This window comes from Rutidosis leptorrhynchoides, chromosome 3 (genome assembly GCF_046630445.1).
Source record: "Rutidosis leptorrhynchoides isolate AG116_Rl617_1_P2 chromosome 3, CSIRO_AGI_Rlap_v1, whole genome shotgun sequence".
NCBI lineage: Eukaryota > Viridiplantae > Streptophyta > Magnoliopsida > Asterales > Asteraceae > Rutidosis > Rutidosis leptorrhynchoides.
Genome location: NC_092335.1, coordinates 512,590,347 through 512,608,678, shown reverse-complemented (window position 1 = coordinate 512,608,678; position 18,332 = coordinate 512,590,347). Strand labels below are relative to the sequence as shown.

At 36.6% G+C, this 18,332-nt stretch overlaps 1 protein-coding gene across 1 annotated transcript; it reads left to right on the top strand.

The window, feature by feature from the left end:
- Nucleotides 1-15,606: 15,606 nt before the first annotated feature.
- On the top strand, nucleotides 15,607-16,773 carry LOC139901862 (uncharacterized). The gene has a single exon (XM_071884533.1). The coding sequence runs from the start codon at nucleotides 15,607-15,609 to the stop codon at nucleotides 16,771-16,773; it is 1,167 nt and encodes a 388-aa protein (XP_071740634.1).
- The last annotated feature ends 1,559 nt before the right edge of the window (nucleotides 16,774-18,332 follow it).

The following is an 18,332-nucleotide window of genomic DNA, read 5'->3' as shown; positions in this document are numbered from 1 at the left end:
AACCGACATTAACAAGATGCATATATATAAGAATATCCCCATCATTCCGGGACACCCTTCGGATATGATATAAATTTCGAAGTACTAAAGCATCCGGTACTTTGGATGGGGTTTGTTAGGCCCAATAGATCTATCTTTAGGATTCGCGTCAATTAGGGTGTCTGTTCCCTAATTCTTAGATTACCAGACTTAATAAAAAGGGGCATATTCGATTTCAATAATTCAACCATAGAATGTAGTTTCACGTACTTGTGTCTATTTTGTAAATCATTTATAAAACCTGTATGTATTCTCATCCCAAAAATATTAGATTTTAAAAGTGGGACTATAACTCACTTTCACAGATTTTTACTTCGTCGGGAAGTAAGACTTGGCCACTGGTTGATTCACGAACCTATAACAATATATACATATATATCAAAGTATGTTTAAAATATATTTACAACACTTTTAATATATTTTGATGTTTTAAGTTTATTAAGTCAGCTGTCCTCGTTAGTAACCTACAACTAGTTGTCCACAGTTAGATGTACAGAAATAAATCGATAAATATTATCTTGAATCAATCCACGACCCAGTGTATACGTATCTCAGTATTGATCACAACTCAAACTATATATATTTTGGAATCAACCTCAACCCTGTATAGCTAACTCCAACATTCACATATAGAGTGTCTATGATTGTTCCGAAATATATATAGATGTGTCGACATGATAGGTCGAAACATTGTATACGTGTCTATGGTATCTCAAGATTACATAATATACAATACAAGTTGATTAAGTTATGGTTGGAATAGATTTGTTACCAATTTCCACGTAGCTAAAATGAGAAAAATTATCCAATCTTGTTTTACCCATAACTTCTTCATTTTAAATCCGTTTTGAGTGAATCAAATTGCTATGGTTTCATATTGAACTCTATTTTATGAATCTAAACAAAAAAAGTATAGGTTTATAGTCGGAAAAATAAGTTACAAGTCGTTTTTGTAAAGGTAGTCATTTCAGTCGAAAGAACGACGTCTAGATGACCATTTTAGAAAACATACTTCCACTTTGAGTTTAACCATAATTTTTGGATATAGTTTCATGTTCATAATAAAAATCATTTTCTCAGAATAACAACTTTTAAATCAAAGTTTATCATAGTTTTTAATTAACTAACCCAAAACAGCCCGCGGTGTTACTACGACGGCGTAAATCCGGTTTTACGGTGTTTTTTCGTGTTTCCAGGTTTTAAATCATTAAGTTAGCATATCATATAGATATAGAACATGTGTTTAGTTAATTTTAAAAGTCAAGTTAGAAGGGTTAACTTTTGTTTGCGAACAAGTTTAGAATTAACTAAACTATGTTCTAGTGATTACGAGTTTAAACCTTCGAATAAGATAGTTTTATATATATGAATCGAATGATGTTATGAACATCATTACTACCTCAAGTTTAGTAGGTAAACCTACTGGAAGTGACAAGAAATGATCTAGCTTCAAAGGATCTTGGATGGCTTGAAAGTTCTTGAAGTAGGATCATGACACAAAAACAAGTTCAAGTAAGATTTTTACTCGAATTAAGATAGTTTATAGTTATAGAAATTGAATCAAAGTTTGAATATGAATATTACCTTGAATAATAAAGATAACCTACTGTATATAACAAAGGTTTCTTGATCTTAGATGATTACTTGGAATGGATTAGAAAGCTTGGAAGTAAATTAGTAAACTTGAAGGGATTTTTGAAGTGTTCTTGAAGTGTTCTTCCTATGATGATTATAGCTTGATTCTTGAAGTGATTTTTGATGAAGATGATGATTAACTACTGGAAAAATACGTTCATAATAGTGTGTGTGTGTTGAGAGAGAATTGGAAAGAGAATTGGAAGTGAAATGGAGTGAATGATGAGTGGTAATTGGTGAGTGGTGAGTGGGGTTAAAAGGAGTTCTAGTTAGTTGACTAGCTCATGGTAGAAGTTAAAATTGATTAGTCATACATGACATAATCAAGAGTGGAATCCCATGCTAGTTCCTATTGGTATATACCCATAGTAAGTACGTTTTGAAGCTGTGTATAATACGGGTAAGAATACGACTAGAATTCTTGATGAAAGAAAAGAATGGGAAAGTAACTGTAACCATTTTCGTTAAGTATGAGTGTTTTGATATATGTCTTGAAGTCTTCCAAAAGTATTTTAATACATCTAAATACACTACATGTATATACATTTTAACTGAGTCGTTAAGTCATCGTTAGTCGTTACATGTAAGTGTTGTTTTGAAACCTTTAAGTTAACGATCTCAATTAATGTTGTTGACCCATTGTTTATTATATCTAATGAGATGTTAAATTATTATATTATCATGATATTATGATATATTAATATATCTTAATATGATATATATACATTTAAATGTCGTTACAACGATAATCGTTACTTATATGTCTCGTTTCGAAATCCTTAAGTTAGTAGTCTTGTTTATATGTATATAACTCATTGTTAATATACTTATGGAGATACTTACTTATCATAATCTCATGTTAACCATATGTATATCCATATATATATCGTCATGTTGTTTTTACAAGTTTTAACGTTCGTGAATCGCCGGTCAACTTGGGTGGTCAATTGTCTATATGAAACATATTTCAATTAATCAAGTCTTAACAAGTTTGATTGCTTAACATGTTGGAAACATTTAATCATGTAAATATCAATCTCAATTAATATATATAAATATGGAAAAGTTCGGGTCACTACAGTACCTACCCGTTAAATAAATTTCGTCCCGAAATTTTAAGCTGTTGAAGGTGTTGACGAATCTTCTGGAAATAGATGCGGGTATTTCTTCTTCATCTGATCTTCGCGCTCCCAGGTGAACTCGGGTCCTCTACGAGCATTCCATCGAACCTTAACAATTGGTATCTTGTTTTGCTTAAGTCTTTTAACCTCACGATCCATTATTTCGACGGGTTCTTCGATGAATTGGAGTTTTTCGTTGATTTGGATTTCATCTAACGGAATAGTGAGATCTTCTTTAGCAAAACATTTCTTCAAATTCGAGACGTGGAAAGTGTTATGTACAGCCGCGAGTTGTTGAGGTAACTCAAGTCGGTAAGCTACTGGTCCGACACGATCAATAATCTTGAATGGTCCAATATACCTTGGATTTAATTTCCCTCGTTTACCAAATCGAACAACGCCTTTCCAAGGTGCAACTTTAAACATGACCATCTCTCCAATTTCAAATTCTATATCTTTTCTTTTAATGTCAGCGTAGCTCTTTTGTCGACTTTGGGCGGTTTTCAACCGTTGTTGAATTTGGATGATCTTCTCGGTAGTTTCTTGTATAATCTCCGGACCCGTAATCTGTCTATCCCCCACTTCACTCCAACAAATCGGAGACCTGCACTTTCTACCATAAAGTGCTTCAAACGGCGCCATCTCAATGCTTGAATGGTAGCTGTTGTTGTAGGAAAATTCTGCTAACGGTAGATGTCGATCCCAACTGTTTCCGAAATCAATAACACATGCTCGTAGCATGTCTTCAAGCGTTTGTATCGTCCTTTCGCTCTGCCCATCAGTTTGTGGATGATAGGCAGTACTCATGTCTAGACGAGTTCCTAATGCTTGCTGTAATGTCTGCCAGAATCTTGAAATAAATCTGCCATTCCTATCAGAGATAATAGAGATTGGTATTCCATGTCTGGAGACGACTTCCTTCAAATACAGTCGTGCTAACTTCTCCATCTTGTCATCTTCTCTTATTGGCAGGAAATGTGCTGATTTGGTGAGACGATCAACTATTACCCAAATAGTATCAAAACCACTTGCAGTCCTTGGCAATTTAGTGATGAAATCCATGGTAATGTTTTCCCATTTCCATTCCGGGATTTCGGGTTGTTGAAGTAAACCTGATGGTTTCTGATGCTCAGCTTTGACCTTAGAATACGTCAAACATTCTCCTACGTATTTAGCAACATCGGCTTTCATACCCGGCCACCAAAAATATTTCCTGAGATCCTTGTACATCTTCCCCGTTCCAAGATGTATTGAGTATCTGGTTTTATGAGCTTCTCTAAGTACCATTTCTCTCATATCTCCAAATTTTGGTACCCAAATCCTTTCAGCCCTATACCGGGTTCCGTCTTCCCGAATATTAAGATGTTTCTCCGATCCTTTGGGTATTTCATCCTTTAAATTTCCTTCTTTTAAAACTCCTTGTTGCGCCTCCTTTATTTGAGTAGTAAGGTTATTATGAATCATTATATTCATAGATTTTACTCGAATGGGTTCTCTGTCCTTCCTGCTCAAGGCATCGGCTACCACATTTGCCTTTCCCGGGTGGTAACGAATCACAAAGTCGTAATCATTCAACAATTCAATCCACCTACGCTGCCTCATATTCAGTTGTTTCTGATTAAATATGTGTTGAATACTTTTGTGGTCGGTATATATAATACTTTTGACCCCATATAAGTAGTGCCTCCAAGTCTTTAATGCAAAAACAACCGCGCCTAATTCCAAATCATGCGTCGTATAATTTTGCTCGTGAATCTTTAATTGTCTAGACGCATAAGCAATCACCTTCGTTCGTTGCATTAATACACAACCGAGACCTTGCTTTGATGCGTCACAATAAATCACAAAATCATCATTCCCTTCAGGCAATGACAATATAGGTGCCGTAGTTAGCTTTTCTTCAATAACTGAAACGCTTTCTCTTGTTCATCCTTCCATTCAAATTTCTTCCCTTTATGCGTTAATGCAGTCAAGGGTTTTGCTATTCTGGAAAAGTCTTGGATGAACCTTCTGTAGTAACCAGCTAGTCCTAAAAACTGGCGTATGTGTTTCGGAGTTTTCGGGGTTTCCCACTTTTTAACAGTTTCTATCTTTGCCGGATCCACCTTAATACCTTTTTTGTTCACTATGTGACCGAGGAATTGAACTTCTTCCAACCAAAATGCACACTTTGAAAATTTAGCGTACAATTCTTCCTTCCTCAATACTTCTAACACCTTTCTCAAATGTTCACCGTGTTCTTGGTCATTCTTTGAGTAAATAAGTATGTCATCAATGAAAACAATGACAAACTTGTCAAGGTATGGTCCACACACTCGGTTCATAAGGTCCATGAACACAGCTGGTGCATTAGTTAAACCAAATGGCATGACCATAAACTCGTAATGACCGTAACGTGTTCTGAAAGCAGTCTTTGGAATATCATCTTCTTTCACCCGCATTTGATGATACCCGGAACGTAAGTCAATCTTTGAATAAACAGACGAGCCTTGTAGTTGATCAAATAAGTCGTCGATTCTCGGTAGTGGGTAGCGGTTCTTGATGGTAAGTTTGTTCAACTCTCGGTAGTCGATACACAACCTGAATGTACCATCTTTCTTCTGGACAAACAAAACAGGAGCTCCCCACGGTGATGTGCTTGGTCGAATGAAACCATGCTCTAAAAGTTCTTGTAATTGGCTTTACAGTTCTTTCATCTCGCTGGGTGCGAGTCTGTAAGGAGCACGAGCTATTGGTGCAGCTCCTGGTACAAGATCTATTTGAAATTCAACGGATCGATGTGGGGGTAATCCCGGTAATTCTTTCGGAAATACATCAGTAAATTCTTTTGCGACGGGAACATCATTGATGCTCTTTTCTTCACTTTGTACTTTCTCGACGTGTGCTAGAACAGCATAGCAACCTTTTCTTATTAGTTTTTGTGCCTTCAAATTACTAATAAGATGTAGCTTCGTGTTGCCCTTTTCTCCGTACACCATTAAGGGTTTTCCTTTTTCTCGTATAATGCGAATTGCATTTTTGTAACAAACGATCTCTGCTTTCACTTCTTTCAACCAGTCCATACCGATTATCACATCAAAACTCCCTAACTCTACTGGTATCAAGTCAATCTTAAATGTTTCGCTAACCAGTTTAATTTCTCGATTCCGACATATATTATCTGCTGAAATTAATTTACCATTTGCTAATTCTAGTAAAAATTTACTATCCAAAGGCGTCAATGGACAACTTAATTTAGCACAAAAATCTCTACTCATATAGCTTCTATCCGCACCCGAATCAAATAAAACGTAAGCAGATTTATTGTCAATAAGAAACGTACCCGTAACAAGCTCCGGGTCTTCCTGTGCCTCTGCCGCATTAATATTGAAAACTCTTCCGCGGCCTTGTCCATTCGTGTTCTCCTGGTTCGGGCAATTTCTAATAATGTGGCCCGGTTTTCCACATTTATAACAAACTACATTGGCATAACTTGCTCCGACACTACTTGCTCCGCCATTACTCGTTCTGACACCATTTGTTCCTTTCGTTCTATTAACCCCTGGTCCGTAGACCTCACACTTCGCCGCGCTATGACCATTTCTTTTACACTTGTTGCAAAATTTGGTGCAGAACCCCGAGTGATACTTTTCACACCTTTGGCATAGCTTCTGATTGTTGTTGTTGTTGCGGTTATTATTGTTGTTGGGATGATTGTTGTTGTTGTTGTTGTTGTTGTTGTTGTTGTTGTTGTTGTTGTTGTTGTTGTTGTTGTTGTTGTTGTTGTTGTTGTTGGGCCGTTTGTTGTAGTTGCGATTGATGTTGCGATTGTTGGAATAATTGTTGCGATTATTGTTGTAATTGCTGTTGTTGTTGTATTGGTGATTCTTATCACCGTTTTCCTCCCACTTTCTTTTGACTTGCTTCACATTGGCCTCTTCAGCAGTCTGTTCTTTAATTCTTTCTTCAATCTGGTTCACTAGTTTGTGAGCCATTCTACATGCCTGTTGTATGGAGGCGGGCTCGTGTGAACTTATATCTTCTTGGATTCTTTCCGGTAATCCTTTCACAAACGCGTCGATCTTCTCTTCCTCATCTTCGAATGCTCCCGGACACAATAGGCACAATTCTGTGAATCGTCTTTCGTACGTGGTAATATCAAATCCTTGGGTTCGTAACCCTCTAAGTTCTGTCTTGAGCTTATTGACCTCGGTTCTGGGACGGTACTTCTCGTTCATCAAGTGCTTGAATGCTGACCACGGTAGTGCGTACGCATCGTCTTGTCCCACTTGCTCTAGATAGGTATTCCACCATGTTAACGCAGAACCTGTGAAGGTATGCGTAGCGTACTTTACTTTGTCCTCTTCAGTACACTTACTTATGGCAAACACCGATTCGACCTTCTCGGTCCACCGTTTCAATCCGATCGGTCCTTTGGTTCCATCAAATTCCAAAGGTTTGCATGCAGTGAATTCTTTGTAGGTGCATCCTACACGATTTCCTGTACTGCCAGATCCAAGGTTATTGTTGGTATGTAGCGCAGCCTGTACTGCGGCTATGTTTGAAGCTAGAAAAGTACGGAATTCCTCTTCATTCATATTTACAGTGTGTCGAGTAGTCGGTGCCATTTCCTTCAAAATAGTCAAATGGAACAAGTTAATCATACAGAATATTAAGAGTAGTTAATAGTATTTCGTAGCATAATATGAACTCATTTATAAAAGCTTTTTCTTCATATTAGCGTTTTATAAATTTAAATTCGGGTAGTACCTACCCGTTAAGTTCATACTTAGTAGCTAATATACAATTCAACTACTACAATTCTATATGAAAAACTGATTATAATAATATTTCGCGTTCAAACTTTTATACAATATTTTACAAACTTACAATACCGCTTATTTTACATAAAGCATGAAATATAGCACACAATAACTTTGATACAAGATAGTTGTGAAGATAATTCTAGCTAGTACACAAGTCGTTCAGCAAAGGCAATAAAGACACGTAATTCATACGTCCAGAAACAAGTCATGCATTCTGGTTTTACTAGGACTACTTCCCATCCTTGGTCTTGTGGAACATAACCGTTATGGCCGTTGATAAGACAGCGTGTTGTAACGTCGTCAAAGGGACGAGGGTTACGTAATGTTCAACAGTCCCGTAACAATCTAAAAACCTCATTTCTTACCCCAATTACCGACTCCGTCACTTGTGGGAACGTTTTGTTTAATAGTTGTAGGCCGATGTTCTTGTTCTCACTTTGGTGAGAAGCGAACATTACTAATCCGTAAGCATAACATGCTTCTTTATGTTGCATGTTAGCCGCTTTTTCTAAATCACTAAGTCCAATATTCGGATATATTGAGTCAAAATAATTTCTTAACCCATTGCGTAAAATAGCATTTGGGTTCCCCGCAATATATGCGTCAAAGCAAACACATCGTAACTTATGGATTTCCCAATGTGATATCCCCCATCTTTCGAACGAAAGCCTTTTATAAACCAAGGCATTCTTGGAACGTTCTTCGAATGTCTTACAAACTGATCTCGCCTTAAATAGTTGTGCCGAGGAATTCTGACCGACTCTAGACAAGATTTCGTCAATCATGTCTCCGGGTAGGTCTCTTAAAATATTGGGTTGTCTATCCATTTTGTGTTTTTATACTGTAAAATAGACAAGAGTTAGATTCATAAAAAAAATACTTATTAATACAAGCAATTTTTACATATATCATAAAGCATAAGCACACTATATTACATATATTACACCACACGAATACAACTATCTTATTCCGACTCGCTCGTTTCTTCTTGTTCGGTTTTGGTTCGTTTTGCCAAGTTTCTAGGGATATATGATGTTCCCCTAATACGAGCCGTCGTTGTCCACATTGGTTTAGAAAAACCTGGTGGTTTAGAGGTTCCCGGGTCATTGTTACAACTTAAGGACTTCGGGGGTTGACGATACATATAAAGTTCATCGGGGTTGGAATTAGATTTCTCTATTTTTATGCCCTTTCCCTTATTATTTTCTTTTACCTTTTTAAATTCAGTTGGGGTAATTTCTATAACATCATCGGAATTCTCGTCAGAATCCGATTCATCGGAGAATTGGTAATCCTCCCAATATTTTGCTTCCTTAGCGGAAACACCATTGACCATAATTAACCTTGGTCGGTTGGTTGAGGATTTTCTTTTACTTAACCGTTTTATTATTTCCCCCACCGGTTCTATTTCTTCATCCGGTTCCGATTCTTCTTCCGGTTCCGATTCTTCTTTCGGTTCCGATTCTTCTTCTGGTTCCGACTCTTCTTCCGGTTCCTCTTCGAGAACTTGTGAATCAGTCCACGAATCATTCCAATTTACATTTGACTCTTCATTATTATTAGGTGAGTCAATGGGACTTGCTCTAGAGGTAGACATCTATCACATAATATCAAACGCGTTAAGAGATTAATATATCACATAATATTCACATGTTAAAAATATATAGTTTCCAACAAAATTTGTTAAGCAATCATTTTCCAAGTAAACACGGTCGAAGTCCAGACTCACTAATGCATCCTAACAAACTCGATAAGACACACTAATGCAAAATTCTGGTTCTCTAAGACCAACGCTCGGATACCAACTGAAATGTCCCGTTCTTATTGATTAAAAACATTCCATATTAATCGATTTCGTTGCGAGGTTTTGACCTCTATATGAGACGTTTTTCAAAGACTGCATTCATTTTTAAAATAAACCATAACCTTTATTTCATAAATAAAGGTTTAAAAAGCTTTACGTAGATTATCAAATAATGATAATCTAAAATATCCTGTTTACACACGACCATTACATAATGGTTTACAATACAAATATGTTACATCGAAATCAGTTTCTTGAATGCAGTTTTTACACAATATCATACAAACATGGACTCCAAATCTTGTCCTTATTTTAGTATGCAACAGCGGGAGCTCTTAGTATTCACCTGAGAATAAACATGCTTTAAACGTCAACAAAAATGTTGGTGAGTTATAGGTTTAACCTATATATATCAAATCGTAACAATAGACCACAAGATTTCATATTTCAATACACATCCCATACATAGAGATAAAAATCATTCATATGGTGAACACCTGTTAACCGACATTAACAAGATGCATATATAAGAATATCCCCATCATTCCGGGACACCCTTCGGATATGATATAAATTTCGAAGTACTAAAGCATCTGGTACTTTGGATGGGGTTTGTTAGGCCCAATAGATCTATCTTTAGGATTCGTGTCAATTAGGGTGTCTGTTCCCTAATTCTTAGATTACCAGACTTAATAAAAAGGGGCATATTCGATTTCGATAATTCAACCATAGAATGTAGTTTCACGTACTTGTGTCTATTTTGTAAATCATTTATAAAACCTGCATGTATTCTCATCCCAAAAATATTAGATTTTAAAAGTGGGACTATAACTCACTTTCACAGATTTTTACTTCGTCGGGAAGTAAGACTTGGCCACTGGTTGATTCACGAACCTATAACAATATATACATATATATCAAAGTATGTTTAAAATATATTTACAACACTTTTAATATATTTTGATGTTTTAAGTTTATTAAGTCAGCTGTCCTCGTTAGTAACCTACAACTAGTTGTCCACAGTTAGATGTACAGAAATAAATCGATAAATATTATCTTGAATCAATCCACGACCCAGTGTATACGTATCTCAGTATTGATCACAACTCAAACTATATATATTTTGGAATCAACCTCAACCCTGTATAGCTAACTCCAACATTCACATATAGAGTGTCTATGATTGTTCCGAAATATATATAGATGTGTCGACATGATAGGTCGAAACATTGTATACGTGTCTATGGTATCTCAAGATTACATAATATACAATACAAGTTGATTAAGTTATGGTTGGAATAGATTTGTTACCAATTTTCACGTAGCTAAAATGAGAAAAATTATCCAATCTTGTTTTACCCATAACTTCTTCATTTTAAATCCGTTTTGAGTGAATCAAATTGCTATGGTTTCATATTGAACTCTATTTTATGAATCTAAACAGAAAAGTATAGGTTTATAGTCGGAAAAATAAGTTACAAGTCGTTTTTGTAAAGGTAGTCATTTCAGTCGAAAGAACGACGTCTAGATGACCATTTTAGAAAACATACTTCCACTTTGAGTTTAACCATAATTTTTGGATATAGTTTCATGTTCATAATAAAAATCATTTTCTCAGAATAACAACTTTTAAATCAAAGTTTATCATAGTTTTTAATTAACTAACCCAAAACAGCCCGCGGTGTTACTACGACGGCGTAAATCCGGTTTTACGGTGTTTTTTCGTGTTTCCAGGTTTTAAATCATTAAGTTAGCATATCATATAGATATAGAACATGTGTTTGGTTAATTTTAAAAGTCAAGTTAGAAGGATTAACTTTTGTTTGCGAACAAGTTTAGAATTAACTAAACTATGTTCTAGTGATTACGAGTTTAAACCTTCGAATAAGATAGTTTTATATATATGAATCGAATGATGTTATGAACATCATTACTACCTCAAGTTTAGTAGGTAAACCTACTGGAAGTGACAAGAAATGATCTAGCTTCAAAGGATCTTGGATGGCTTGAAAGTTCTTGAAGTAGGATCATGACACAAAAACAAGTTCAAGTAAGATTTTTACTCGAATTAAGATAGTTTATAGTTATAGAAATTGAATCAAAGTTTGAATATGAATATTACCTTGAATAAGAAAGATAACCTACTGTATATAACAAAGGTTTCTTGATCTTAGATGATTACTTGGAATGGATTAGAAAGCTTGGAAGTAAATTAGTAAACTTGAAGGGATTTTTGAAGTGTTCTTGAAGTGTTCTTCCTATGATGATTATAGCTTGATTCTTGAAGTGATTTTTGATGAAGATGATGATTAACTACTGGAAAAATACATTCATAATAGTGTGTGTGTGTGTATTGAGAGAGAATTAGAAAGAGAATTGGAAGTGAAATGGAGTGAATGATGAGTGGTAATTGGTGAGTGGTGAGTGGGGTTAAAAGGAGTTCTAGTTAGTTGACTAGCTCATGGTAGAAGTTAAAATTGATTAGTCATACATGACATAATCAAGAGTGGAATCCCATGCTAGTTCCTATTGGTATATACCCATAGTAAGTACGTTTTGAAGCTGTGTATAATACGGGTAAGAATACGACTAGAATTCTTGATGAAAGAAAAGAATGGGAAAGTAACTGTAACCATTTTCGTTAAGTATGAGTGTTTTGATATATGTCTTGAAGTCTTCCAAAAGTATTTTAATACATCTAAATACACTACATGTATATACATTTTAACTGAGTCGTTAAGTCATCGTTAGTCGTTACATGTAAGTGTTGTTTTGAAACCTTTAAGTTAACGATCTCAATTAATGTTGTTAACCCATTGTTTATTATATCTAATGAGATGTTAAATTATTATATTATCATGATATTATGATAGATTAATATATCTTAATATGATATATATACATTTAAATGTCGTTACAACGATAATCGTTACTTATATGTCTCGTTTCGAAATCCTTAAGTTAGTAGTCTTGTTTATATGTATATAACTCATTGTTAATATACTTATGGAGATACTTACTTATCATAATCTCATGTTAACCATATGTATATCCATATATATATCGTCATGTCGTTTTTACAAGTTTTAACGTTCGTGAATCGCCGGTCAACTTGGGTGGTCAATTGTCTATATGAAACATATTTCAATTAATCAAGTCTTAACAAGTTTGATTGCTTAACATGTTGGAAACATTTAATCATGTAAATATCAATCTCAATTAATATATATAAACATGGAAAAGTTCGGGTCACTACAGTCGAGACGGGAGATGATCGCAACAGGTGGTTTAGTCCCTCTCGGGTGATCCCAATCGCTGTTAAAAAAAAAAAAAAAAAAAAAACTATGAGTATGAGCGGATGATAAAGTTCAAAAAAGTAATTTAGACAAGGTACAATTAGAATCAATATTTCAACGGGTAATGAGAAAATGAGAGAGAGAGAGAGAGAGAGAGATTTTCTTCACAGAGAGAGAGAGATCCGGTGAGCGACTGGCAGGTTATGGCAAAGGTGGGAACACTGCGGCGGCGAAATACGGCTACACGGGATACAGCTACCGAAATACTGCATCAAAGGTGAACGACAAACGTATTACTTCTTTCCTGTTTTTCAATTATCCTCCATCCTGGGATGTGCCTGGTCTATGGCGGCTATTCAAGAAGCATGGTAATGTTGCTGAGATTTATATGGCCAGGGGTAGATTATCTAACGGTCGTCGATTTGGTTTCGTCAGATACTTCGATATAAATGATCCTGACCGTTTTGCAGATCAACTAAGCAAAATCCAAATCGATGAATGGAACCTTCGCGTCTACAAATCCAAAGCTGAAAAAAAAAGATTACCCAAACATTCAACCTAACCCAAATATTCATCCTAACCCTAAATCTCAATCCAAACATATTCCCCAACCGAGTTTTAATCCTCTATGGCAACCTGATTTCTTCAAATCCTTCCCTGCTCTTGGTTCATTCCGTAATGATAAATTTCGTGATAACATCCCTAACAATCCTCCTCCCAACAATCCCCCTCCTAAAACTTACCACCAAAGCAGATCGATACCACCAAGCCATATCCCTAACCCTAATATCCATACCCCCAACCCTTTCAAATCAAACGTTCAACATCCCTCCTTCCATCATTCATCCATACCTAACGATCAACATCCCCCTACACATGCTAATATCCCTATCAACCAACGTGCCAATAAACACCATATGCCACAAACAAAACATAATTTCCACTCATCGAAAGCATCCCATCCATTTCAAGCACAACCTCACACAAACAGCCATCTACCTTCCCTAACAACATTCCAATCCCTAATTCACACATACCCCTTCCAAAACATACCTCCCATCCATCCACTCCCCCACAAAACACCTCGAAATCCAATCCTCCTAATGCAAATAAGGAAAGACAAATTTTGTTAGATGACGAAATTTGTTATGATGGCATCTTCAAAAGATCATTATTTGGTGAAGCTCCTAATCTGGATATTTTAGAACAAATCAATGTTTTGTGTAAAGAAGAAGGTCTCTCTGAGTTCACAATCAAATACATGGGAGGACTACATCTTATGATCATAGTGGAATCGAAAAAAATGGTTGACAACATTCTTTCAAATGAAAATCACAATCTAAAACGTTGGCTCCCTAATTTGAAGAGGTGGGATAACAACCATACCATTCCAGGAAGACTAGCCTGGATAAGCATTGTAGGGGTTCCGATTTCCCACTGGACCGAAAATACCTTCCGGAAAATCACCTCATGGTGGGGTCCAGTCCTACAGCTCAACAACTGTAGAATTAATGATCAAGATCAAAATTTAGTATCGGGTAAAGTACTTATAAAGGTTCGTGGAGTCCTCCCTATCAAAGAAATTGTTGGTGTAAAAACAAAATCTACTGTCTTTTATGTGAGTGTTTCAGAGGAATTTAGAGAGATTCTGGAGTTAGATTTAGTAGAAGATGAAGAGGTTCACGGTGATGAAATTCCTGACCACGAGTCTCAAATGGAAGATTGCTCCGACGATGAGTCGGTGCCGGAAACTAATACTCCGGTGAAGAAGGCCAACAGGCAGCCTAGGGAACAATTTTCTAGATGCATGGAAACTACTAATAACTTTTGAGGCTGTAATAATGAAAACACATGTATCGAAGAATTAAAAATTCCTGGAGAAAACCCTAAGCAACCTACTATTAATGTATCTGGTAATTTGAAAAGCTGTCAAAAAAGGTCCCACAATATCCAAGACACAGGTAATCATTCTACCCTTAAACCCCACAACGTTTCTGTTTTTCCTGTCCCCCACACACCGATGTCAAATAAATCACCTTCACTAACAAACCCGTTACCCAAACAAGAAAAGGCCCACTCAGATCCTCAAGCCCAAGCCCAAGCCCAACCTAAAGTCAAAACTACTTTCACAAATGATCCAGCCCAATCATGCCCTGTCCAATTCTCTCCCCAATCGCAAAGCCCACATGCTTGGTTCCATTTGAAAACAAATCACAAGCCTAACAATCACCAGCCCAATTCATCACGTAGCCCAAATATTGTTGACCCAATCCATACTGATAGCCCTAAACTTAACCCACAACAACCCAATCCATCCTCTCTTAGTAATTCACGATCACCTCTAAATTCACAAGTAAATCCAAAATCAACCCCCAAATCAACTCGTGATCCCAACCTTTCTTCATACCATTCTCCTTGTACACCAACTGTAGAAATCAATCAGGTGGATGAGACTCCTCCCTCTAGCCCCATTCAAATCACAACTCTATTCCAATTCCCATCCCCTCCGTTAGTTCCAAATCCCAATCCAAACTTTCGACAATCAGATCCAATTCCACCCTGCTCTCTTTCGAAAAAAAGTCTGAAGCAAACCCCTAAATTAAAATCCCTTCATTCCAAAGATCCCCCAAATCCAAAGGACCGTTCACATCGTGCTCAGGCTTGGAACTCTATGTGTAATTGGAACTCTTCCAGAATCATGTACTTCAAACAATTAGCTCATCAAGTCCCGAAGTCAAGTAAGGTTTCGAACTCTTCTGTTCACTTAAATAATTCCAAAGAATCCGAATCTGCTTCTAGTGTGGGTTTAAAAGAATATGGTAATGCACTGGGGTTACGTTGGGTTGAAAAATTTCAATAAATACTCTTTCTCTTCCTTCGATTGTTCTTATTTCCTTATGAAGATAATGTCCTTTAATATAAGAGGTTTCGGTGGGTTTGATGGTGTGGATAGTAAGGTTGGCTGGTTTAGAAAAATGTGTATAGATGTTCGTCCCGATATTGTGGCAATACAAGAGAGTAGGTGTAATGAAGTAAACGATAATTGGGTCGAAATAATTTGGGGCAACTCAAATTTCCGGTATCTACAAAAACCAAAGGTTGAAAAGTCAGGTGGTATGTTGTTAATTTGGGACCCTTCTGTATTTGTTGTTGATGACGCGGTGGGAAAAGACCACTTTCTCGCTATTAAAGGATCATGGAGAGGCAAAGATAGACAATGTATTATCGTAAACGTGTATGGTCCACACAAAGATAGAGATAAAAAGAAATTCTGGGATTCTCTCGATCAAATCATGAATATCGGCGGGGTAGACTGGGTAATCGGTGGTGATTTTAATGAGGTAAGAGCACCGGAGGAAAGACAAAATTGTATTTTCTCAGAAAGAAGAGCAAAACTTTTTAATCGCTTCATCGATGATAACCATTTAATTGACGTGCCTCTAACGGGTAAGCGATTTACTAGGATAAGTGACGATGGCAAAAAATTTAGTAAAATCGATCGGTTTTTGGTCTCTGAAGGTTTTCTACAAGCATGGGGAGATATCTCTGTCACGAGTTTTGATCGAAAAACTTCTGATCACAGCCCTATGTTATTGTGTGATAATAATATTGACTTCGGTCCCAAACCGTTCAAATTGTTCGACATTTGGCTGGAAAATAAGGAGGTCGAATCGATAATAATAGAAGCCTGGAATAAAACTGTAACCAACGCTAGGCCCGATTGTTTTCTCCGAGACAGACTCAAGAACGTTAAAAATTCGTTAAGAGAATGGAGCAAGATTAAATATGGGGCCTTAGATTCTGATCTAATCAAATATAAAATGGCTGTTGAGCAATATGAAGAAAAAGCAGACTTGGGCATAATCGATGATCAAGAAAGATTAGAATGGCTTAACGCTAGAGCATGTTGGTTACAAAAAGACAAAGAGAAGACGTGTATGCTCAAACAAAAAGCACGGTTGAAGTGGGCCGCGGAGGGTGATGATAACACGTCTTTTTTTTATTCCACAATCCGTAGGAATAACTGTCGTACTAATATCCGGGGCCTATATATAGACGGTTGTTGGGAGTAAAACCCGTCCAAAATCAAGGAAGAAATCTTTAGTTATTACAAAAAAATATTCGAGTATAACCCTTCCACCCTTCCTGATTTTGATAGTATGTCACAGCTTCCTTTCCAAAAAATCTCGGAAGCTGACAATTTGATGCTTGAAGCTCCTTTTTCAGACGATGAACTATGGAATACGATCAAAGATTTTGAACCATCAAAATCCCCGGGACCGGACGGTTTTAATATGGGGTTCTTCAAGAAGTTTTATTGGTTGCTTCATGACGATTTAAAAAAGGCTATTGATTGGTTTTGGGAATCGGGTCTCATTTCTAAGGGATGTAATGCCTCGTTCTTCACACTTGTTCCTAAAAGAAAAGACCCAATTAACCTTGGCGAATATAGACCGATTAGCCTCATCGGAAGCTATTACAAGATTATTTCAAAGATGCTTGCCAATCGAATTCAAAAGTTTATCCAAAAAATTATTGGAATCGAGCAAAGCGCGTTTATAAAAGGACGCTTCATTCTAGATGGATTTTTAGTAGCCAATGAAATTATAGAAGACTTGAAATTCCAAAAGAAAAAGGGTCTCATTTTTAAAGCCGACTTTGAAAAGGCATTTGATAGCATAAATTGGAATTATCTATTTTGCGTTCTTAAGTTTATGGGTTTTGGTAATAAATGGATTTCATGGATTTCTTCTTGCCTTTCCTTCGCTTCCATTTTCGTTCTTGTCAATGGCTCCCCCACCCAAGAATTTTCACTTCAAAGGGGACTACGTCAAGGAGATCCATTATCTCCCTATCTCTTTATCATAGCGGTTGAAGGTTTTAATATCCTCATGAAACAAGCTTTAGAAGCTAAAATCTTTAAAGGACTTGAAATTGGATCCGAGAAGATTGTTGTCTCCCATTTACAATCTGCCGACGATACAATATTTTTTGGTGAATGGAGCAAAAGAAATGCCGGTAGCCTTTTCAAATTATTGCAATGCTTCGAGATTTTTTCGGGTCTTAAAGTTAACTTTGCCAAAAGTTACTTATATGGTATTGGTATTTCTAATGATGCTATTCTTGATATGGCAAACTATATGGGTTGTCAAGTAGGTTCCTTGCCTTTTACCTACCTCGGTGTTCCTATTGGCCAAAAAATGAAAAAAGTTAGTGATTGGAACAAAGTCATTGAAAAGTTCCATTCTAGGTTGTCGGATTGGAAATCAAAGTCAATGTCTTTCGGGGGGCGTCTCACCTTAATTAAATCGGTACTAAGTAGCCTCCCGTTGTATGCTTTTTCCCTATTCCGTGCTCCCGCAAAGGTCATCAACATGCTAGAAGGTATGAGACGTAAATTGTTTTGGGCCGGTTCGGGTGAAAACACTAAAATCTCATGGGTCAAATGGGAAAATATTTTGTTACCTTATGAGGGCGGGGGTCTAAACATTGGGGCACTTAAAGCTAAAAATCTTTCACTTCTCGGGAAGTGGTGGTGGCGCTTCCACAATGAACCAAACTCATTTTGGGTCACAATTATCCGAAGTCTTTATGGGCGGGACGGGGGGTTGGGATCTCACAATTTGAATTT